We start from the raw sequence: 26375 nt of genomic DNA, 5'->3' as shown, positions 1-26375 counted from the left end.
GTTTGGAACTACTTGAAGGCGAGCAGATGATTTTGGGTGAACTATTCCTTCAGTGAACCTACTGAATCAGACTTTCAGCCTGAGTGAACTGCATGTGGTTTGTGAAACTCAATGCAATTGCGTATGACAAAGTGAAGTTCAAGGCAACATCTATTCATCTCCTCCATCCAAACAGTATCTGCTTCCGTCTCCATTTACAGAGGCGTGGTGCACTGAATCGGACAGCTGATGCAGAAACAGCAGGGTGACTCCTGATGGAGGGCTCACTTCCAGCTCTCGATACGTTTCACCTGCGCTGACTCGGACAGCTAAGCAGATCAGTGCACAGTCAGCCCGTATCCGGACACAGCTCTCCCACATTATCCAAGAAACCTGATCGCTCCGCTGGGACTGCGGTGCCACATTCAAGCTCTTTACAGGCAAAGCTTCCAAGTCCACTATGAATACAGGACTAGTATTTTCATTCAGACCACATAGTGAGAGGTGATTCTGCTACAGCAAAGGTCGATTACTTCAAAGCTTCTAATGTGCTATTTACATATTCTTTTCAGCCACGAGTTCAAATGTTTTCCCACAGCCAGCTATTCAACAAAGCCAAGAAAGCAGAAAACTGTAGCCTTATCTGGAGAGAGGTTTAGTTAGCTTTAGCTAGCTCTTGGCATGATCACAATACACGTGGGAACCTATTAAGTTTGGGAGCATTTTTTTTTTTGCTTTTCGGTATATCTGACAAAAGATTTTGTAGTTTGAAATGTAAATTAACAAATAGGCAATAAATTAATTAATTAATAAATAAAAACCCAAACCCACCTAATGAATGAAAAAAATATTAAAAACATAACAAAAAAAAAAGGTGAAAAACAAACTTGGACTACATGTGTAATTATTTTTGTTTCTTCTCATTTTTTGTTATCAGCAATGTACACAGGTATACTTATTACATTTTCTATTATTCAGTTAAATCTTTATCGGTTTTACCACCTGCATAATGGTTGTCACCAGTACATTTTACGATTAAAAGCAGATTTTTTTAGTTTATTTAGATTATTAGTATATTATTATTATTAGAACTATAGTAAAACCTGAAATGTCACAGTATTTTCTACAATTAATTTCTGGAAACTACAGCTACCACATCTGTTATTTTGGTAACACTAAGTTGGGGAACCCTACACACAATTAACTAGTCTAAGTGTTTACTCTAAAATCTATTAATCTAAAGTGTTATCATATTTTCACAGTGCATGGTTTAAAATATGATAAAAGACTATAAATGCATCTCAATGTCGTATAGGGAGTATAGCGAATGATTTGACATTTTGTTGTCAATGTAGTCAATAGTAAATAAGTCAGCAATTTTAGGCATGAATGCGTAAAACGTTGCTTAAGTAGTCTCAAGCACCTCATGAATTCTGCACCTCCATGAGATGTCAAGCAAAACCTCCATATTTTCATCCTCTCAGCATCTTGCTGACAATGACATTGCAAAAGCAACTGATGCAGACAAACTAAAAACTGACTACACTGAACAAACTAATTATATTTCATCACTTCCAAAATGACAGTGAGGACAGGGAGTCCTAAAGATCAGATACTGAAATACAAATGGGAACTTTCTGCGGTATGAAAAAAAAAAAAAAAAAATGTATGCAGTTCTATGGACTACCGTTATAGTAAATAAACAAGTCAATATAGTACTGTTCAAAATCTTGGGATCAGTAAGACTCTTGAGCACAAAGTCAGCATATCAGAATGATTTCTGAAGGATTGTTTGACACTGAAGACCAGATTAATGGCTGATGAAAATTCTAATTTGCAATAAAAGAAATAAATTACACACACATACACATACATATATATAATGTTATGATATTATATATAAAAATAAGTTATATCTTTAATGCAGAAAATAATTTCTTTAAAAAACACTTTTGTTTAATTAAACAAATGTAGTCATGGTGAGCATGCAGATGTTTTTGGAAAAACTAAAATCAAAAGCACACAAAAAAAACTTAAATGATCCTACACAAAACAGAATGGTATTGTATATATATTTTTTAAAATCTGAATTTTAGGTGAACTATCCCCTTAAAAGCATCCAAACGTGTGTGTAGGAGTGAGCACAGTGACAGATGTCTGATGAGTGTTCAGTAGTAATTCATCTCAATCAAACGGTCACATGCAGTACCTCTGTCTTGGCCACACCATCACATGCCCCACAACACTCGCACACTCCTTCCCGGCATTACTTTATGATCAAGAGCTCCTCACAAACAGATGCACTCAATTCACAAGGCGCAGCATGAGAAATCAGCCTGATTAGAATCGTCTCCTCCTCATCTGTAGTCTAACCGCAGCAGCTGTGGCCATTAGAGTATACAGAGAGAGCAGATAAACCAGCTACATAACAGTCAGAGCCCACAGTGTCCATCCTGTTCCAGCAAACACAAACAAAAAGGGTGGAAATGCAACTTCTGGTTTGTCACCACAGGTAACCGGCCCTAATTCGGCCCTGAGGCCTGTGACACACTGTCTGTGTAGTAATAAAGCAAAAGTGACTTTCCCTAATGCTATTAACAGCCCCGTTTATCCATTAATCCTCTAGCTGCAGTAAGATTTACGGCACTTACACACCCGATCGCAACAAGAAGCAAATTACAGGAAAATCTGACAAATCAAAGGACGGAAAGCAAAGAGCCAATGTCCATGTGATATAACATCATGTGTGTGGACAGTTTCGAACAAAGGAAGACAATAAAAGAAAGCCATTTTTAGGCAGACAAAATAATCTTAAAAATGTGTACCATGGGCAGTACATCGGAATGCTAACAGCTTGAAATTGATCATTTGATCAGCTAAAATGAAATAATAGATTTATTTTGTTTAGAACAAATAGGAACTTTATCAAATGAAATAAAAAAAAATGCAGCAAAGCAAAAACCAAACCAAACAAAGTAAAGCAAAACAAACAAAAACCATTTCCTTTCAATAGAACTCAATCAATAAAGAAAGAATTTTGTTTGGTCTGTTGAATTAAATTTTTGATGGTGACTGATGTAGAATGATTTTCATCGGCACACAGGAACTGTCCAACGGCAGCACAAAATACATAATAAAACGATAAAAAAAAAGATTTCTTTTTGTTAGAACACATGGGAACTATTGAATGTCAGCCAATGTAGAATTTTTCAAAACGGTTGTTTTGAGAAGAATTGGCCTCTGCTAACCAGACAAAGTATTTGTAATACAGTGCAATCCACTAGGGGCAGTAAAAAAAATTGCTGTCAAAAGGTTTTTCAAAACATGTCAAACATAAATTAAGTAAAATGAATCCAAACTTTTGACTGGTAGCGTAAGTGCAGTTTAAATCGCAGCTTTAGCGCAGTAGCTTCATTAGGGACGAACTGCCAGAATGGTTCTGCCAGAGAGCTGTCAGACTGCCTGAAAGGTCTAAATTTCTTTTAAAACAGATCTCATGTTATGCCAGCTCCCAGCACTGCATATTTTCCAACGAGCTGCTCTCTATAAGACACAAGCATGAATTTAAGCTGAATTTTTGGCCTTGTTATATAAGCACTCCTTACATATTCCATTTTTTTTGGAATAGTTGTTTATAATTAAAGGATAGTGGAAAGCTATTGCTTTACCTATAAAAGTTTAGTAGAAAATATAGTCCATTCAAAAATATCTATTCAATCTGTCTAAAATAAAACAAAGATGGCTTTGAATTTATCTGAAAAATACTCGCACATCTGTCTCTTAAATTCTGAAGAGAGAGATCTAAGGACCTGAAGGACATTCAAGTGAGGTTCAGTCAAAGTTCCCTCTGAATACATTTACAAGAAACAAACAAGCGTAAGTTGTACCTGTCATTTTCTGTTGGTCGTAGCGATGGGAGTCTAAAGCTTGTGTTGCGATCCAGCTTTGTTTGACTCTTCGTTCTTTTGATAGATCCTTTCAGTCGTTTACTTAAAAAACCCTGTGGAGCAGAAGCACAGAGAAAAAGTCAGTTGAGTTCCTATGAGAAAGTCATGTTTTCAGTCGATGAATGACAGCCGAGTGTGAGGTATGACTCATCCTTGCTCATGAGTAAGCGTCTGCATATACAACTTTAAAGTCATGATCAATTATACATGGACAGCACTCTATGAAAGACCCTGAGAACATATGACAGAGACAACGGCACCATCAAGACAAAGCAGACGGCAACTTCGCAAAGACTTCGTTGACCTTTCAAAAGCAGGATTGAACATTAGAGGACAGGCAGCTGAAGTAAAACCCAACAGACCGTTTCAGCAGACATATCAGTCTATCTTGGCGGTGAAAATGCACTCGCATGGAGCAATATGGGACGGCCAAGGCCGGCTGAACAGTTTACCGTCTGCTTGTAGCACAGTCATTGCTTGCTCAGTGTCTTGAAGGAAAACAAAATATTAATAAGTAACCAACTCAGAGAGTTCAAACGGCCACCTGTGGATATAAAAAGTGAGTAATATTTGGTTCTGGGTCAGAACGTGCTTCTCTTACGAAGTGTGTTTCAGCAAAACAGGAAGGAAGAGAAAAAAATAAAAACTACTCGGCATGAGCAAATCCATTCATGTCGAATGAGGAGGTGTTAACTCATTTCACAGAGCACAATAAATAAATGAAATAGTTTTGCTACGCCCATGAAATCTGACTGATCTGACTGATTCGTGAGCTTGTTATAGCAGGATGGATTCTGATTGGCTGTCAATGTTTGTATCGTTCATCATCAAATTATTCCAACGATATTGTTGATTTTGTGCATTTATCTTTATATTTGTGGACTGATTTTTAGAACGCCATCTTTTATATTCTACAACTATGTCTTTAGAACTAAAAACTTTATCAGTCATAAAATATGACAACACATACAGCTGTCTAACCTGTTTTACAGTGAAGGTATTATTCTGAGAAAAAGAGGAAGCAGGAAGAGAAAACCAGGAAGAAAGAGGGTTGGTTGAGCAGCTATACATTAAAATCATGTGGGACAACGTCTAAAAAAAATAGGGCAGGGGAAGTGAGATTTGTCTTTTTCAGATGAGTGCAAGACTGTAAGTAGGAGAGCGTTTGGCTAGTAAAAGGCCATTAACAACAGAGAAGAAGCAAGACTGTATGTGATAAATTAGTCATTCCTCATCAGAAGAAAGATGAGAGAAAGCTTTATGTTTGAAAAGTGAAATGGAGAGGGTGAACATAAAAAAGGAGAAGAGAGAGAGCACTAATGTGGAGGGTGTCGCTATTTAAAGTCTGAAAAAGGGCATCGTTTGGAAATTGTCCAGCAAAGATCAAAATGTCTTTCAAATTCCCGCTCTGAAGCATGTGGACACCAAAACATCACAATAGCTTAAATATCAAAATAATTGCCATTAGAATAAACAGTTTCCACTCCTCTGGGAATCATGTGACGACTCTGTTGAATCTTATTTAGGCCGTCCTACAGACTGACAGGCTTCAATGCAGTCTTCACATAATTCATATATCAATTATATGCTGCCTCAACAGAGCCCATTAATCCCAGGGCACCTGCCAATCAATGCTTCCATATTCTTAAAAGAAAACGACTTGAGCTGTTTTGAGACTTCATATTAAAAACCCATTCAACATCCAAGTCTTTTATCTGAGTGCATCAAATCACTTCATTTGTCTAGGAATTTTGTGACAGAGAGACAAATATGTACGATTAATCACTTATAAAATGACACACAGAAATGCTGGAGATATAAATATCTGCCTTGTCCCACTTCCTGCCTGGTTAAAAATATCATCAAACAATTTCTAATGCTTCTCAGAGGCACAGAGTGTTTCCAGAATGTGCCTTTGTTACAATATAGCCATCGGAGAGAGCGTTTGCTTATCGTTCATGCAATGCAGCGCTGAAAATACTGCATTAAAAACTCAAATGAATGCGAAAACGCATACAAAAAGGTATACACCATACATTGTATAAACACGTATCGTTTTGCTGAACCTCTGTCCTCACACATAGGAAGTGGCCTGGAATAAGGAAGACCATTAGAGGCTGGAGATAAACGGAGGACGACAACGCTTCACTAATCAGGGGCTCAAGAGGGTAATTAAAGTGGGGCATTTATCCCAAGCAGGAATTCTGCTCTATTTCTACATCAGTGTAGTATGACATGGAACCAGCCTTTTGCAAAAGATGATGATTGATAGTGGGGAGTAAATAACATAAATATTAAAGTAACTGTTATTTCAAAGTTGTGTGACTTATATTCTTCTGCGGAACACAAAAGAAAATACCTCAGTCTTGTTTGTAAGTAAAGGGTTGCAAGTTGTTCTAAATATCTTTTACTTTCCACAGAATGACATGAAGGCGATTAAATGAGGAATTTTTTTGTTTTGTTTTGGTTAAATGTCTTTAAAAAGACAAATTTCTCTTGAAAACAGGTTCAAACTAAATTTTAGGTTACATTTGTTTTGTTCTTCATCATTCAAAACTTTACAAGCCATATTGGTTTGGAACGAAACAAGGGTGAGTACATGATGGCAATTTTCATTTTTGTGTGAACCATCCCATCACAATAGCATAGTTTTTCCAGTCACTTTTTCCAGAATTTAGCAGTGCAGAATTACAAAACTTTGCAACATTTTTAATAAAACACTGGATTGTGAAGTTTACAGCTGAGCAAGTTGAGACAAAAATCAAATGCTCTCCTGAAGAGTCACAAAGTTTTAGCATTACTGAGTCTGATTCATTTCTGTGATTCAACTCGTTCATTTAAATGAACTGAAAAATAAATACTAACACATTTTAAGTAAGCTCTAATAGCTCGCAAAAAGACATTCATGGGCCTGAAATGAAATAAAAGCTGAAGTACAAAGAGTGCTGGCAATGCAAGCTGTGAGAAGTAACTGAGGCCAGAGAGATGTGATTATGAATTGGTATAATGCTGATATGAGTGCTTTGCTAAATGAACTCACAGGCACTTTGAAGGGTGAGGAGTTGGGGCCATCTATGGAAATGTTCTTCTCCGAGCTGCCCAGCCCCGATATGCTCCTCCGTCTGGGAGAGCGCTCCGCAGACGCTTCTGCTGTGAAAGAACAGAGAAAAACAGGGATTAGATCAGAGAAATCTTCAGAGACACTGGGGGGGTGTCTTTAAATGTTTTAATAGGCACACTAATGACCAGAGAACTACATATATTTAAAACAGAGTTGGAAAGCTGTAACACGGGTAGTCAACTGTGGAAAACTTCTAGGAAGAAGTATGACTTTATTGATGAATTACTGACACTGCAGACATAGGAATCTTTCTAAGTGGAATCAACATTTGTGCCAAACATTATTACTACTACTGTGGCTGCACTAATTTAGAAATGATGGCTGACACATAATCAATAATTATTTAATTACGCTATAGCTTAGGTCTATATTATGAATACTTAAACGCCAATCAGAACACAAAAGTGAAGTGGTGTATGTTTCTACTTAAATATTATGTAAGAATTTATATGCAAGTTTGAGGTCAGTAACATTTAGAAAAAAAAATATATTTTTTTTAAATAATAATAATTCAGCCATTTTATGATAAATGCTTTTCTTCAAATATTTAAAACAAACCTTTTATTTGTTTACATTCTATCACACTTCTATTTGGTTTATGCAAACATATAAAGCAGCAGAATGTTCAGAATTGATAACAAAAAAAGAATTGCTTCTTGAGCACCAAATCAGCATATCAGAATGATTTCCAAAGGAAATCACCAAAAGACTGAAGTAATGGCTGCTGAAAATTAGATTTTGCCATCGCAGGAATGCATTACTTTTTAAAATATTAAAATATAAAACAGTTTAAATTGTAATGATATGTAGCCTTAGTGAACAAGAGATAAAATATAAAATCTTAGAGCCCTAACTTTTTAAACAAAAAATATCTGAAAATAAGATTAAGGATGTACAAGAACTTAATTTTAAGAGCATCCTTAATAACAATGCTTTAAAGAAAGGTGTGTCTTTGTCTTTGCTTCCACGTTTTTAAACTGCACCTGCACCCTTGATTAATCCTGCTGACCAGTCTTAAATGTGGTCTGTGCTCCAGTAAAGTCACCTGCCCTCTGTAAATCTATCTCTCCCTTAATGACGCCCAGCAGGTTGCTAACAGAGAGCTGAATTCTTACTAAAGTGCCAGACAGACAGGTTTTAAAAGAGTGAATTAACCCGAAGCTTTCAGTAAGTCCTCTTAATAAAGCACTCATCCATCCACTCATGAACGCTCACTCTACCTGCCACCACCAGACTTCCAGATGGACGCCCTGTGGCTCTCATATAAAGCCACTCTTAGAAGCTAAGTGGAATATTACTCATTTTCCTTTCATAGCCAAGTTTATTTTTAATTTCCTCAAACCGATTTATTCTACATTTGCAGGGAGCCCCACAGCCGATGTGTGTCAAGGATGAAGCAGGACGTAACCTACATCTGCACAACCTCCCAGAGATCCACCCCTCACTGAAGAGTGCATCACCCCATAATGAGTTAATTCACCCAGAGAAATAAAAACCCAGTCCATCACTGAGCATGAACTGCACCAGAACACCCGCCTCTCGGCGTCTGCACTGAATCAAGAAACACTGTTGAAATTGACCCAGAGGTCTTTGGCCAAGACGCTGCTTCTGGTTTCAGCTTGCAGGCCTCAGTGGATCCATACAATAGAGATTGTGCCTGGTCCATTGGAAAGCTGCCCAACGCTGCTCAAGATCAGTCCCTCGGCTCACAAAATGAGCTTAAAGATGTAGTTTACCCCAAAATTCTTGTCTGACTTGCTTTTTTAGTGTATATAACACTGTTTTTATCCAAACGATGAAAGACAGTAGGGTCCAAAACAGCACTGGAGTCCTCATTCGACAGAATTTTTCGCAATATATCCGTTTTATAAATAAAAGAAAGTTGCACACGTTTGGAACGAAATGAGGGTGAAGAAATGCTGCAAAAATGTATTTAGGTAAACTATTCATTTAATATCTCACATTACATGAACAGGACGTTGTAATGTCTCTTAGACTTCGCATCAGTCATTCTCACATTTGGCTGCTCTCCAGAGGACCATTGATTAATGGCTAAATTTAGCAGTTCAACCTGTTTTGCAGCTCAGTCAAGTTCTGTGCAGTCCATCTGACTTTCTAAGACCTCAAGATGCGTAAAAGACATTTTTAAAAAGACACTCTTGAAAATTAAGGTTCTTCATTGCCATTGATGGTTCAATGAAAAACCTTTAACATCCATGGAACTTTTCAATTGCACAAAATGTTAGGCTCTCCACATGATTCTTTTGAAAACCCTTCACATAAAGGTTCTTTGGGGAACAAAAATGATTCTTCTACTGCAACGCTACCAAAATAGAATTTGCAGTATATTCATGCTTCACAAGAACAGCAACTTCACGTTTTCTCCACGGCCACAGCTGGGCTCTGCAAACCGCCCCTTGTATCATAAAGCTCCTCAGATCAAACTCTTCCATGCATCACTCACACTCTCCGTGAAGTTGCTGCCTGTGCGAGGGCTCTGCAGTGCTGAACTTGACGAATCGCAGCAATCTCTATGACTAAGCACAGCGGTACTTATATTACAATCCTGACGCTAGCAACACGAGATCATGGGTTCAATTTCCAAAGAATGCTTGTTGTGACAAAAAATAAAATAAAATACAGCTTGAACGCACTTTACATCACTTCCGATAAAAAGTAATCGCATACCAAGAGAAGCAAAACACCCCCTCGTTTCCCCTCTGAACATGCACGGGCAACTTATCAAACAGGAAATGACCTGTAACAGCATATTCAACTCAACTTCAATCATTATAGATTTTTTAATGACCCTCCAAGTCTGAGAGTAAGACGATAACTTAATTTATTAAAGTTAATCTAATAACATCCAGCTGAAAACGAGGAAACAAGAGAGGGAGAGTGAAAGATACCTCTATCACAGCTGTTGCCCATCACCTGCTGAATAAATGGAGCTGGTCACCATTGGATTGGCCGAAGAGTGACCATCACCCTCGTCCAATGAGCTTGAGCGCTTTCCCTTTAATTGTCCATTACTCTGAGAGAGATTCCGCCGCATTGATAAACTGCAGCCTCTTCATTGTCCTGCCGTGGCTTGCTGCCACATCGTACCTTCTTCCTCTCTCTCTCTCTCCGGCGCTCTCCCTGAAAGACTGAAACGTCCTCTGCTGAAGCTCTCTCTCTCGTTTCAGTCCATGCTCTTCTCTCTATCCGTATCTCTGGGCAGCAATCCTAGTCCTCACTTTAACAGCCTCTTCTCTTTCTCTTTTTTGGCACACCAGCGGAAGAGATTTTACCGCATTTACTCAATCAATCGCTGTAACCTCACTCCTCTGTTCCTCTCAGCAGAACTGCAAGCACTTCCCATCCCTCTCTCTCTCTCTCTCTCTCCTTCTCCTTCTCTCTTCGTTTTGCTCGTTCCCCCCCTCCTCAGCGCATCTGGCTCCGTCTGCCTGCTGCAGCCTTGCACATTAGGAAAACCGAAGAGGCGCTCCTTGCCTCGAGACTTTTGTTTTCGCACTTCATGTGGGACATGGCTCTGGAGGCTTGTGCTGCGCGTGTGAATGCGTGTCATTTGTGAGAGGTGTGTTTTGGAGGTCGTTAAAAAAAATGAAGAAGTAAAGGAAAAGAGAGGAAATACAAGCGTGTATCAGATTACATTGTAAGGTCAAAGCGTGTTAGAGCTGTTAGCTGGACGTGACCTACTGAAATAAGGCCGAATTGAATGTGGACTGTAGCGAAGGAGTATGGTGCACGACTTTATGTGCTATATTTAGCATGTCCTTCAAAATCCTTATTGAATCTAATAAAGCATTATCTGATGCTATCAGCTATCAAACTTAAATCTCTCAAATCAAGGTGTTAAGAGAGTGTGTACTAACTCATAAACCCCTGCTGCAATATAAAGCAATAAAGTCAATTAATAATAGCTTGCCCAATTAAATAAATAAATAACAGAAGCAAGCACTGTACTGCATTAAGTGTTATAGAATAAAGGTTCTCCTTATTGTCACCTGTTGGGATTGTTAGCCTGTAGATGTTAAAACTGACAAATAATTTATCATTATTTGATAATTATTAATTATATTTAAAAAATTATCAATTATCAAGGCGGCATTTATTTAATCAATAATATCATAGAAAAGAGTACTGCTGTGACATTTTTATTATCTATTACACTGTGTCCAAACTACACGCGCCATAACGTCGCAATAAAATGTAAAACCATTTTTTTGGTTTGATTAATTCTGTTGCATCACATCTAGTGTAGATTCCCAAACTGCTTGTCGCTGGAGTCACGTGTGGGTAGGACAAGGTGTTTGAATTAAAAATACCTTTTTGTTTGAAATTATTTGCAAATCTTGAGATGGCAAAGCTTAATTATCAGCAGCCATTACTCCGGCCTTTAGTGTTACTTGATCCTTCAGAAATTATTCTAATATGCTGATTTTGTATCCAAAAAACCATTTATTCTCCATCACTACCAATGTGTGAAAATGGTTCTTTGAATAAAGTTTAAAATAAAAGTATTTCATTAAAAATAAAAATCTTGTGTGACATTATAAAAATCTCTATAAAAATTATTGCTCTCTCCATAATTGTTTAACTTTATAAGAGTAAATACAAAAAAATAAAACAAAGCAGTTAAAAATAGTGTTGAATGAGCAATAACAATTCTACATTTAAAAAAAAAAAAACATTCTACTATCTTATGAATTTATTTATTTAATTAGATTTTTTTACTTGGGTCGGTAAGCAATCACCTATAACACCCTACCAATGAATAAAAGGTTTTAAAAAAAGTCAATTTTCATACTAATAGTTTTAAAAATGACAACAAAAATGTCCACTGTTTACCAATGCAAATGGAGACTACGTCAGGACAACAGTCTGTTTGAAGAAACAAGCAAACAAACAAACAAACAAACCAAAAAACTAACAAGAAGAAAAAAAAAAAAAAAAAAAAAAAAAAGGAGCACAAGGGAGACAGGCGGTGTGGACAAACTAGCTATTCCCAGTGACTACACTTTGATTTAGTTCACTTAAATCACAGCTATTACATCACACCTAGAATTATTCCTGTCTCGCTCTCCCTCTGCAGCTCTCAGCCCATCCATCTCCTCACTATATACAGCCCAAGGTCAGACTGTCCCTGACTGTCCTCTGTCCCCTGGCGTCAGAGTCAGAGTCATCAGGTCTCCTGTCAGCCCCTCAGTAAGGCCAGCACAGCATCTCCTTCTCTCCTACCCTCCAGGCTGTGAATGCCCCGAAAATCCACTTACTGCATTGATTTGGCCCAGCCCTTCCTCAGATCAATACAGTGCTGGAGATAACAGAGGGGTTAAAATCAACACTGCAAGACCTAAAACAGGGACCCAGGCTGTAATTAGAAGTGATGCGGGTTCTCTGGTGTTGGTTGATAGGAGGGTGGGGGATGGGCGAGAAAAGGTGGTCCCTTAGTTAGCGTAACACCACCACTTTTATTGCCTTCTGAGATGAGCAATCAATCGGTGGTAAAATGCCATTTGGAGGGTGAAAATGAATCAATACTGATTTTGCAAAAAAAAAAAAAAAGAAAAAAAGAAAAAGATTTTGCCATGGTGCTTTATCTAGAACCAAAATGCGTGCAACATTAACCATAACTGCACTTACATTACCCATCATTCTCTGCATGGATGAGAAGACTGTTATTAAATCTACTGAAATATGGATGCATTGTAGGAGAGACACAATTCACTGGAAAACTTTATGTTTTTTGTGTGGTTCTTGCCTGTTCAAAATTTTAAGCTAAAGACAGCTGGGTCCCTCCTTCACTGTCTATGAGATCTTTGTTTTATTGTCCATTAACTGTTTTATTGCTAAAAAAAAACACTGAAGCACTGAAAATCATAGGAAAACAGGGCAACTTTAAATTTCCAACATTCAGACCTAAAAAAAATTATATAAATGTCATTACTTTCATTAAATGCAAGATGTAAAAAAAGTCACATGTATAAGTAATATTTGAAAGTATTTTATGTGACATGTATAGAATATATGTTTAATATATAATTTCCTACAATTGTATTTATCCAATAAAGAGCACTAGAAATGATAAAACTAATACAATTTTTTTTTTTTTCAATCAATGCTACAAGGACAATAACAAGTCTAAACTTTATCTGTTGTAAAGCTTAAAAAGGTGACAAGTAGGGGAATTAGCAACTAACTGATACAAAAAACATTTAGGTTTAAGACACATGTAAATCATCAAAACATAATTTTTTCGATTGTTGAGCACTACCCACATACGAGCCTTACATAGCTTTTCTACTTTATCCCAACATGACCCTGAGAACAAGACCCTAAAGAAACCCACAACTTTATCGATACTACATGCCTGAACAGTATGGAACACACAACAAGCCTACTTGTCAGGCCTCTCCACATCATCACAGTAAAGATGATGATACCTGATATGAAATGTGCAGGCCGGGTATTAATTATTCATATTTAGTGGAACAGCAGGGGCATCAGTGAAGCTGAGCAAAGCTCCACGCTTCCACCACACGCAACTGCAGCATTTCTCTGCATCATAATGCTCAGAGACGGTAAGCTATGGGAAAATCCCGCATGAAAGCCACTGCAAAACGCAGTGGGGTTTTAGTCGGTTAGTGAAAACGCTGTGACCGGACAGGATTTACTCAGAAACACTTATCCACGGGCTTGTTATCCCGGATTTTTTTCTTTTCAGTCAGACACCGAAGAACATTTTATGAGGGGTTACATTTCTTTTTATCTCTGGGTTTATTATACATCAAACCTCTATGCGTGGTGCTAAACCACAATAACAGATTGATGGCGCTACAGAACATTTCCAGAAGCGTTTGCTGACTAAGACAGCGATTTCTCTCTTGCCTTGTCTTGCTATTTTGGTTCAGGTTGGTGCACCTTCTTAATAACCACCACTTTTGAGAATGTTATCTGATGAAACAAGTGCAAACAGAAGGACAATAGTGTATCTGTTCTCTTCCTTCCCCGATGTCAAGACTTCTGTCACTATTTACTTTTCCATCTATCTGTTTTTGCGTGATTCCAAACGTCTGGAATGTAGTGATGTCACAACACCAAGCTGTGAAACTGGAGACCCGCAAGATGTCTTTTCCTCTCTTACACTAAGCAGACAGGTGTGGCGAACTACATTAAGATCCTTGCAACTCACAGACCTTGGACTGTTTAAGCTTTATGACATCTCAGAATCTAAAAAGGTCAAACAGGTTTGGTCAAAAACGCCGGAAACCCACAGACAGGTATTTCAAGTTTAACATTAGGTATTGTGTACTAAGTTTCATATGGGGGGCCATACTATACATTTACACACTTCCTTAGCACTATTACATGAAACATTTACACCTACAAGCACAATAAAGCAATTGTATGTGACGATTGATGATGCTATTTCAAGGTATTCAGAGTCACAAAGCAAGTTTCAAGCCTGATAGTGTAAAAAATCCTGTCAGATGGGGGCAGGGCAATGGACAACAAAGATCGAATGACGCCAAGCAGGAGTTTACATCCAAACAAACTTTTCCGTGACAAATCAGCCTATTTCAATATGCTTTAGGACTCTCAAATCCCAAGAGAGTTTGCGTGCTATTTATAAGCGAAAACTCATTTCACTCGCGTGTTTTACTTTTGGCATGAAAAAATATTGGAAGGTCTTTTAAACGCGGTCTCTGCATTTTCGTAGTTTACTTGTAATCTTATTCACATTCTCTGTAATCTAGCCTTTCCATATATACAAATTATAAAAACTAATAAATTATTTTTATTGCAGAATAGTTGCTTTTACACACATACATACAACAGTATTAATGTACATGACTAAATTTGCCCGTTATACTTTTTATGTTAACATTAGATTCTTATTAATTATTAACTGATTAGTTCAAGGGAATCATCCCTCTTCCTTTTAATACATGAGCATAATAGGACATATGACATTAAAAAGTCCAAATAAATAAATAAATAAATAGCAGAGTACGCCAAGAGGGGTGACCGTTAATGAAGGATAGAGGGGCAGGCAAGCGGAAGAATCGATGCTTTCTTCTACTTAATGTTAAAGGCACGATGACAACGAGCCATTGTTAATCCAAATTAGGCTTTAATGAAACCGAACAAAGGAAAAACGTCCACTTTTAAAAAGCAGAGCCCTGAAAAATTGGGATTGGGAAATCTCCCTGATTCCGGTTCCATGAATGATTCTTTTAGTGCTTCGAATTCATTCATCCTTTTTAAAACAGAAACGTTACTGATTAAAGTACCACGGGCTTTACGTACAACACAAACAACAACCATTTTCGGTTTAAAACACAACAATATAAATATTTGCACGCTTTTCAGTGCGCCACTCAATTAATTTAGTAAACTCTCCGAATGATTCATTTTGTGCTTCATATTTTGATTCACTAAAAAGAACCGACTCAGACGAGTCATTTACTCGGGAACCGCACTACTTAGGTTGGGTTGTGCGCTTGAGGAGTCGGTTCTTTATAGTAGTGAATCAAAGAGTCACTCTTTTGGGGACTACACTGGTCACGCTGTACGTTTTAAACACCAGATTCACAGTATTTTAATACAGCGTTTAGTCTGAAACAGCGGGAAACACAAGTTTAGGAAACGTGCACGCCATAAAATTAAAAAGAACAGTTTATCGACCACGAAGCGTAAACGGAGAACCGTAAAGCAGTTTCAACTTCAGACAACTGTTGAACACTAACTACATCGTCATATGGATGCATTTGTTTGACAACATTACAAAATATTTAGTAGTACGTAGACTAAAGTCCCAAATGTGTACATATAACGTAGTATCAATTCAAACTCCCACAACCGCCGTGTGGCTCCACAACCGTTGAAATAAGTGATGCAAAAAAACATACCTATAAACTCCATGGTCGAAATCGATGCCGCAATCAGTTAGAGTCACATCCCTCCGCAAAAACAAAACGAAACAACCCCAGAGAGCAGATGGTTTGAGCAGAGCCGGTGTTTAGTGAGTGAAGTCTCTCACACCCCTTTCACGCAGTCGATACACTGAGGAATGCAGTAAAGCCTGAGCCCGATCCAGTCAGACTCAGTCAAACCCACTCCGCTTTTCTCTTCTGTTAGTCTATTGAAAAGAGCACAACAATGGCTGTCCTCTCCGAGGATCCTTTAAACTGGAGATGATTGCACACTGTCCATCTTCACACATTACTTTACCAAGAAATGGTTTTAACCAATAAATCAAACAGGTTGACAAGCTAAATCCCTGGTTTCGAAAGTATTTCACCCAAAATGAAAGTTTAGCCATTTACTGGCAATTATGTTGCTCTGTATATATATGTATGTACACATAGATACATACACACACACACACACACACACACACACACACACACACACACACACATATACATATACACACACACATCTCACTTATTGTGTACCACTGGAGAAAGACATTCACCTGTTACATACGTGAGAAAGAACAGGAAACCCTCACTGCTACAGAACAATACAGCGGAATGAATGGAGGAAGTGAGGCAGCTGGATGAACAACTCAATTTATTTTTTCTGAGCATTAGCATTATGGTGAACGCCATTTTATAGCATAGGTTGATTTAAGATAAATCACTTATATTTTTAATTAACCTAGATTATCTCCTAAAAATATTACCATTTAACTATCTCCCGCATAAATCAATTATTTTTTTTTATTATTTTTTTTTTTACTTAATATGGGTTGAAGCTACATATAACACAGCTCACACTGTGAAATGTATCATAGCAACAAGTCTGGCAAGGAAATATTTGCAATTTCAATCTCCCAGCATGCCAAAGTCACACAATATGGTCACTGCCGCATGACACCATGCTGACTGTTTTAGATCAAATTTTGCAATCTTCAGGTATTTGATCTATAGTTTCCTTTTAGCCTCAAAAACATTGCAAAAAAAGAATTAAATATGAGCCACTAAAGAACTTGAATGAAGCAGAAATGAGTCAACAATTTTTCATATTATTCACACAATCAAGTCATAGCTGGATTAAACTTTATAGAGTGCAAGATGGTTGCTCTGAGAGGAACAGACTAAAGGTTCTGTCTTCTAGAGCACTTTAAAAGCTTTTATAAAGGTCAAAACAACTGCACTGCAAGCCTATAACTATGTATGAGTTTATAGGGGAGTGTGTGAGGTGGAAGAATATTACAGGATGACAGAGGAAAGCTCTGAGATGAACATATCAGAATCTCAAACCTCTAGCTAGCAAAGCTTTAAGAGAGTTAAAATAACACTGTATATCACTGTATAGGCAAGAACACGGTGAAATTACGTAACCCTAAAAGCCCAGCATTATAATTTTAGCAGTTTTATAACTCTAAAATTCACAGCCAAACAAATACATGAACAAACTAACAAAAAACAAAAAACAAAACGAAAAACCCCAACAACAACATATTTAAGGAGAAAAATACAAAGTGCAACATTAGATGATATAGGAGAAATAGGAGCCAGAAAAAGACCAGTTGCAGTACAAATATTACAATAATTTTGATCTAAAATCAAAAAGCAGAGAAGCTAAAAATTGCATTGCAGCATCCAAAGTAAACAAAAAGAACTATATGCATCTATAATGCACTGAGAAATGTGTAGGAAAGATGTAATAATAATACTCCTACAATGGCCATCCAGACAGATTGGCGCGCACACACACACACACACACACACACACACACACACACACAAACATATATATGCCTCAAACTTTGTTCCTTCTTCCAATGAGTATAACAACGACATTCTGCTTTCAATGCACAAAGTTTTTCTTGCCAGAAAGAATTCTTTTGATCTGCCCTGCCCACCGTGTAAAATTTCTCAGGACAGCATGCCCCATGACACCACTCTCTGAACTATCGTCACCCTTTTTTATTTGCTTCAATAAAGCACTAAAATGTTACACAAAGACCTCGTGGGGAAAACAGACCTGGGGACCAATATCAGTGGATTCTGTAAAGCTGAGTCATCTTCCTCGCCTCAACATGTATAAATAGCAAAATCAATCGGACATATTCTTTAGTGCAACAATAGAATGAGATGCATTTCATCTACCAAAATAGATCTCCATTACTCTATTTCAGTCTCAATTAAATGCTTCATTACTACTAACAAAGAGGTTAAAGAGAACGATGCCATTTCAAATACTGCATTTTTGTACGGATAGTTAACTTAAAAACTAAAATCATTGCACCCATTTAGTTCCAAACGTGTACAACATACTTAGAGAAGAAAAACGGCAAAATTGCCAAAGCGTTTAATGTTATTTTTGACCTCAATCAACATTCTTATTTTTTCCATCTTATTACCTTAATTTGTGTTCAGCAGAAGAATCTGATCTTTTAAACCAGATTTTAATGCGTAAAGAACATCCACAATTCAAATCTAATTGCAAGTACATAAATAGCTCTGTTTGCAACGTGAGAGAAGTCAAAACCTCATTGTCTTGACAACCGTGAGAAAGACGGAGCCGGAGCTTCGATAAGCGATACATCTCTCCTCATTTCAACAACAGGAAAAAAAAATAAGTATGACTCACAGATCGAAACCATACAAACCGAAAACCACATATGATCTCACTACATTTTTTGTTGCTCTGAATCTAACGGCCTCTAGAGACTCAACCTGTTCTGAATGGCCATAGAAATCCTGGACTCTCCCTCACCACCCTGGCTGCGGAGCGTCTCATTGTCAAACAGAGCGAACATTAACATATAAATAACCCTCTTCTCTCGCTCTCTGAATCCGTGGCGGTGCAGCTTAGGAGGGTCTGGAGAATGAATGACTCTCTTAGTCACAGAGATTTGTGCATTTCTCTGACCGCTGCCTTTAGCAACCGGCCCACTGGGTCAGTGTCCGCACCCCCGCACGTACTGCCACTGAATGCGAGACCAGTCAGAGGGCAGCTTCGGTTATTGCCCCCTAGGCCTGGGAGGGAACAAAACGCTGTCCGGAGAGAGAGGGAGAGAGACAGAAAACTAACAAAGTAACAACAGTGAGTTTTGTTCTGCAAAATTACATTCCTCCATACTCCTACTCGCACGAGCTTGCCCGGCCCACAGAGGTCGGGGGATCAAACGTACCCAAACATAATGAATCATTATGAGAAAAAGGTGCGGATATGGAGAGGCGAATCAGATGATTAACTTGTTTTCAGAACAACTTGAACTTCTGAGTCAGTTCCGATCAAAGGGATAGTTTACCCAAAAATAGTGATTAATAAACGAATAATTGAAGTTTTTGTTTACATAATATGTGAGTGTGTATTGTGTCTATTTATTATGTGTATATAAATACAAACACACGGATGTAGATATATTTAAGAAAAATATGTTATGTTCATATATTAAATATATTTCTATACAATTTATGATAATAATAGTAATATAAATATATACAATAATAATAATAATAATTCAAAATATGTACTGTGTGTGTATTTATATACACACACACACATAACAAACACAGTACACAAACACATTTTATGTAAACAAAAACATTGTTTTTGGATGCGACCAACCATTTGACAGCACTACCCAAAAATGTACATTTTGCCATTATTAACATATCCTCTTGCCATTAACAGCTTGTTTGAACGTCTCTTGTTGAACGTCTTATGTTATAATATTTTGTTTATTTCTGAAACTCATTGGGGTCCGGTGTTTGTTTACTGTTTTGGACCCCATTGACTCATATAAACAAAAGAAGCCAAAATTATCCTTCAAAATATCTTTTTTGTGTGTTTTACAGAAGCCATACAAGCTTGAGTGAGTAAACACTGTAAAAAAAAAAAAAAACAAAAAAAAACAAGACAAACAGTCTCATGTTGTAATAATGAGGGTGGTGTATATATATGCGAATAATTATGCATTTGATCAACCGATCTTTGTTTTCTGGAATACTCTGCAGTTTTTAGCATGCATATTTTCGCCCCCAGTCTGGTATTTTTCGAAGCTCAGCCTGCGGTGTTGCGGTTAAATCCACTGCTTTGTTATCCTGATCCTCTGTGCTTGTGGCAGTAGATTCAGGAGTAACGGCTCCGATGTTACAAATGCACACAGTGACGTGATTTCGTTCATGATTCACCTCATGCTCTGCCTGCTAGCGCACAAATCCGTGTGCTATAAGCTGCAGTGTGAGCGCACTTGCTTAACAACATCTTAAAGCTACAGTAAAATCTAAAAGAGTGCCATTTGATCCCCTGGTATTAGCTTCATCTTTGAAACCCTATAGACTGATCAAAAAAAAAGCTTCTGTCAGAAGTTAAACTAGAGGTCCTGCTGCTGTCTGAATCAGCAATTCAACACCTTTTAAACAATGTTTCCAATTGTTCATTATTACTGAAGTAAAAGCATTTTAAAGAGAAGTTAGAGAAGAGTCTGAGCTTAATTTAGAAATAAATATACTTATAAAAAAAATAAAACTGATATAAAAACCAATAAATAAATAAATAAATAAATATTTGATATGAAATCTATACTATTTTTGTACATCAAAAATTATGGAATTATTTTTAGCGCTCACAACAATTAATCGTGATTAATCACATCCAAAATAAATCTATGTAGGTAAATAAATGTATGTACAATGATAAATTGTAAAGGATTAATTTGCTAAAAAATTATATTTAGCAGTACTATTAAATTAGTCAAAAAGTCAATTACTGGCATCACAATGAAAACTAAAAATCTGAAAGAGACTTTATTTTACAGTATTGTTCAATTTTATTTGCTTCAACTGAATTATTTTGATACACGGCTATTAAAAGTCTACATTATTTTTGCATCACAAATATAAGTGTGTACAATTATGTAACTAAAATGTTAAACTAAATTAATTTTGTCTGACAAGAGTATGAAGTAGTTTTGCTATTCTAAATGAAACACATACTCAACTGAATTCCTGGAGGGGCCACAGCTCTGCGCAGTTTTGCTCCAACCCAGTCCAACACACCAGATCCAGCTAATCAAGGTCTTTAGGATTACTAGAAACTTCCAAACAGGTGTGATCTGAAGCAGGTTGGAGCTAAACTGCGCAGAGCTGTGGCCCTCCAGGAATTCAGTTTGAGACCAATGCGCCACATACTATAAATCTTACCTAACATGGAGGTTCCCTCTGGTGGATACTCTGGGAACTGTCCTTCAGAGGGCACACTGACTGTCCTTCTCAGGCTGCGACTCTTTGATGAGGATGCTGTGGGGCTTTCATGGATCTCAGATGGCATCTGGGAACGAGTCGGAGGTCAGAGGTCAGTAGGTGGAGGTCACAGGGGTACACATTCTAACAGCGGGCCAGAAAGCCCCTTTTCCTGACAGAGCTACTAATTAACTAAACGGTTTAAACGAATCTAAAAGCAATCTGTCAATCAGAAACCATTTCAATACATTGAGTGAATTGATTATTCCCTTTTATAACCTCAAGATGAAATCGGTTGGGTTGAACAGCGAGAGTAATGTGCTGGAACTCATTAAAGAAGAGAACAAATCATTAAACTGCACAAAATTAGGCTCTTTAACTAGCAAGACCAAATTGGATGGGGCTACTTTTTCTTAAAGGGACAGTTCACATAAGAGTTCGGTCATCATTTACCCTTAAGTTGTTAAAACCTGCACAAATCTTTTCTATCTACCAATATGTTGGTAACCAAACACTTTCGGGTCACCTTTGACTTCCACATATTTTTTAAAATCTCGTTTTAGTTCCACATAAAAACAACAGCATTTTGAAAAATAACTATGCCTTTAGGTAAAGGTAAATTTACTTAGTTTTTTTTTTTTTTTTTCATTCGGATCACAGATGCAACTGTCTGGGAACCAATCCCATCCAAATCAAAACGACGCATTTAACCCCCGCAAGAGGAAACATACAACAAAGCCCAAACATCATCTGCGTGTCTTCATTTAACTGTCCTTCGCTCTTCATTTCATTGGAGAGGAAGAGAAAAGAATGAGGGGATAAAGCATGGGGAAGGAGCGCTGTTACCTCTTCCTCCTTGTTGAGCAGGATGAGCTGGCTATCGGTCAGGATGCAGTACTTCCTCTCCCAAACGCAGGGCTCCGTGAACGGCGACTGGCCGCAGGAGAAGCGATGGCTGGGCGGCCCCTTCACATCTGTGCACAGGGGACAGAAAAAACACCTCAGAATGGGTTGCCACAGAAAGGTACCACCACAGAAAGAGGCTTTCTTCATGTCGGCGATGATTCTTTTCAGACTAAAACTTCAGGACTGAGCGACGCTTTTAATGGGACTTCCAAAATATGCGGCTACATATTCCCCTCACAGCTTGCAGAAATAGACAAGGGCCCTCAGAGAGGCACAGACTCTCTTCTCTTCTTTATTTAATCACCAGTTCACCTCACAAAAATAGACTCTGGACAATGATTCTGCTCACAAGAAAATGAGTCACACTGGACACATTAAATGCTGCTGTGAGCAATTTCTGCATCAGGAGCAGCATCAAATGGAGTTGTAAAAATAAACTGTCCTCCACTGTTAGGACAAACAGCTATTGTATCTCGGTGTTAGAAAGCTCCCTCCATATTTCTGATAGGATAATACCATGCAGCAATCACAATCACAAATGAGTCCAAAAAAAATCTATACGAAATTCTACACTACTGTTCAACTACTGTTTGTGGTTGGCTTTAAAAATATTTTGTAATGATTTTTAAAAAGTATATTATGCTCACCAAAGTAGTATTTAATTTACCTGTAATAAAGAGTATCCATCAAGTTTTCAGTGTTATGTGATCCTTCAGAAATCATTCTTATATGCCGATTTGGTGCTCAAGAAAAATACTGGATGCTTAATGCTGAAGACAGTTGTGCAGTTTAATATTTTTGGGGCAACTGATGCATTTTTTCAAGATTATTTAAAAAATCCAAAAGACTATATTTTATTTGAAATACCTTTTGTCCCACCACATCATTAATGAATTTAATGTACCTTAGCTGAACTAATCTATTAATTAAAAAAATGATTTTTTATATATTATATATATATATATATATATATATATATATATATATATATATATATATATATAAAATGACTTTATTGTTTTTAAATTGTCACAGTATTAACTGTCAGTTTTTCACTATGTGAAAAACAGCAAATTCAACAAGAAAAAAAAAGCAACGCAAAATTGTATTTATTCTAAATGAGAGTTTATGTATTGGTAACTGACAAAAAAAACGTAGAAAAAAGGGATTGGTGATTTTAGTGTCAGAGCAATGTTTTTATATTTTGACGAAAATATTACAGAAAGTCACTTTGAAATAACTTGCAAACTTTGATTTGACATTTGAACAGCTGTAAATGAACTGTATAGTGTTCTGCACACTGCAGCCTGTAGAGGACAGTATTACACTAGTTATAGTGTTGCTCAGGGCCTCAAGCAATCCACCTCAGTCAGAGGATTCAATCTCAGTGGAGAGGAAAATGACACCAGGAAGCTCATAATTCTTTGCATCTCTCTGAGTGCAAACAAACAACCCTTGTTAGGGTAAATATCTGCTTTTCTAAAACAAGAACTCAGTGATTATATGCTTTCTATACGTTTAACACTGCGTGCATTTTGTGAACGATCACGTACCACATCCTAACGAGTGGAAGCACTTGTCAGAAAACATTACTGACAAAAAGCCTGCTGTTCCTTCTTGTCTATTAATTGATCGTTTAGGCCTTCGCTAAGCTTCATCAATCAGTTCTGGCTGACAGTTTCGCTGTACGGTTGACCAGAGCGAGACACAGAAAGAACATGTCAGGACTTAAGGTCAGAGGTCAGCCCGCCTTGATGTCACTGTGGATCAGGCGAGTGGGCCAATAGTGGCCGCACTTCTGTTTTTCCCAGGCCTCATGACTAAATGAACACCACACAGACGCAGAAGAAAGTGACGCAATGTGTCTCAAGAGGACGGGCGGGACTGCTGTATCCCCGCTTAGTTTATTGAACGTAGTCATCTTGCCCACGACTATTTTCCACATAAGATATAAGCAAAGCAATGCTATGACGAAAATGCTCAAGAGATAAAGAAAAAAAACACTAGCTTTAAACAATGTGAGATCAGGAGATGGATAATGGATTCAGAAAGAGAGCCAAAAATAAAGTTCTAGAAAAAAAACACTATGAAATAGAACTTGGTGGTCTTTTAAAATAAAATTGTTTTGGATTGTTTTCTCTGATTAAAATAAATAAATAAATAAATTTATTTATTTTTTTAATCAGATAATCTATTGCAGTATTAAAGCCCAAATTGCTATATATTTCAAATGTACGTCAAGTGTAATGTATTCATTGTATAAAATAATAAAAATAAAAAGCAGAAATTGTTTAATAATTTTAATATACATAAACCAACTTACACTATGATTTTTTATTCAGCAAGGATGCAATATTTGATGAAAATGCTGGTAAATACAATTGCTACATTTCCATTTTGCACAAATGTTGAACTTTATATACTATTCTGTATCCGAGAAAAGATGTTTCATGGTTTCCACAGAAAATATTTTTTAACATTTATAATAATCACCAATCAGCATATCAGGATGATTTCTGAAGGATCGTGTGGCCCTAAAGACTGTAGTAATGAAAATTAAAAATAATTACTGTTATAAACAACAGATTATATAACAACTGAAAAAAAACTATTATTTTAAATGACGAATCGAAGCAGATGAAACTTAAAAATTAATCAAACCATTTAAATCTTAAATCAGAAATGCTATTAAGATTCGGCTGGCTCTCTACATGCAAATGACATTTTATGGAAAAAAACAACCTGGACAAACTGTTCCTCTTTATTTTCCATGGAAAAAGCCAAATGAGTCGCGAATGACATGTGGTTGAATAAACGATGAAAGAAGTATACTTTTAGGGTGAATTATTTCTTAAATGACCCATGAGCCATTCACAGCGTCGATTAAGTTACATCCACAGAGACCGATAATCATGACTATATTCTGACTATTGGTAATATCGCCCAGCCCTAGGCGCGAACAAGAGTTTTAGAAGAGAACGAGCTCAACACCGACAACGACGCAAACAGGTCTTCTATTTACTGCTCTGCAAACAAGCATACAACTGTGTAAACAGACATGCTTTAATGGGTGTTTGGATAAGTGCTGGAAGGCAAACGAGGGAGACTGGCGGAGCTCCACTCAAGGCGGCTGAGGAAAGATGGAGGTGAAATGCGTGGGAGTGGAAGGAGCCGGTCCAATCTAAAGCCTGTCTGTTAGAGACGACAGCTCGCGCTCAGCGGCACAGTGGCAGCATACAACATATGGACGGGTGAGATAAAGTGACTTCTCCAGAGATCTCGTATGCCATTAGGAAACGTGTGAAGCTGTTGGGAAAGCAGTTGACAACTCCATCTGATGGAACATAATATCTTCCAAAATTATCTATGCACGCCGAGACTCTCCGGGCACGAGAGATTTGAAAATAACCCTGTTCAATAACACCAATATTTGCATTACAAATGTGTAAATCGTGGGCCGCTAGCATGCGAATTTCAAAAATAGTCGTCTCTTTTAATCTCTGTATCAGTTATTTAAGCCTTGTCAACCGGCATCGTCCACTAAGTGTCAAGGAGATTTATTTCAGGAATTTTAATTGCATGCCGCACAGATTCAGTGCCTCGGTGTTCACCTGCGCCTGTTCATACCAGCTATGTGCAAATCACGGCTTCTCTCTGGGGAGAGTAAAAGGCCAGTGAACATTGAGGATCAGAGATCTCTCAAAACCAGCAGATGGAACGGCCTCTCAAAGCCCTTTATTCTCGCCATTGGAAAGAACTCAATAGTGTTTTCAGAGCCGAGAAGTCTCATTTACATCTCACTGAACTAGTCTTGATTGCGTATGGAAGGCTATGCATTGCAGATTGGTTTATTTGATTCAATTTGCAGAAAATGTTATGCAGAATTGTGACAACTATTTAAAAGCTATAGAAAACCTTGGTTGAACTATTTCTCTGGGAAAAATGCAATAGATTTGTCATCCTTTTTCAAAGCAGTAATTTTTCTAGCTAAGATTGCACAATTATTTTTACAGTAATTTAATAGAGGCTGTTGAATTTGTATTTTGGTTACCAATTATTCAAATCTATACAGAATGTGCAAAGGAGACATTAACTGCTCAGTGAGGATTTAGCTTCCTCAGGCTCATTGTACAGTATAAACCTTCCATGATTTTTAGCGCTACATTATTTTTAGTTCATTTGTAAGGCCTGGTAACTTAAAGCTTTAAA

General features: G+C 37.3%; 1 protein-coding gene across 4 annotated transcripts in view; it reads right to left on the bottom strand.

Moving 5' to 3' along the window:
* rasal2 (RAS protein activator like 2) overlaps positions 1-26375 on the bottom strand; it is a 51083-nt gene that overhangs the window by 15020 nt on the left and 9688 nt on the right. For 2 of the 4 annotated variants that reach the window (XM_043259164.1, XM_043259179.1), the window contains exons 2-5: positions 22107-22234; positions 21222-21348; positions 6967-7076; positions 3867-3979 (exon numbers count right to left, since the gene is read on the bottom strand). In XM_043259164.1, coding sequence (XP_043115099.1) covers positions 3867-3979; positions 6967-7076; positions 21222-21348; positions 22107-22234 — 478 coding nt within the window. The remainder of the gene's footprint in view (positions 1-3866; positions 3980-6966; positions 7077-21221; positions 21349-22106; positions 22235-26375) is intronic. The other 2 variants (XM_043259172.1, XM_043259186.1) reach the window with 1 other exon arrangement.

Source organism: Puntigrus tetrazona, chromosome 2 (genome assembly GCF_018831695.1).
Source record: "Puntigrus tetrazona isolate hp1 chromosome 2, ASM1883169v1, whole genome shotgun sequence".
Taxonomy (NCBI): domain Eukaryota; kingdom Metazoa; phylum Chordata; class Actinopteri; order Cypriniformes; family Cyprinidae; genus Puntigrus; species Puntigrus tetrazona.
Note: the sequence above shows the minus strand (reverse complement) of the source record. Positions and strands in the feature narration are given on the sequence as shown.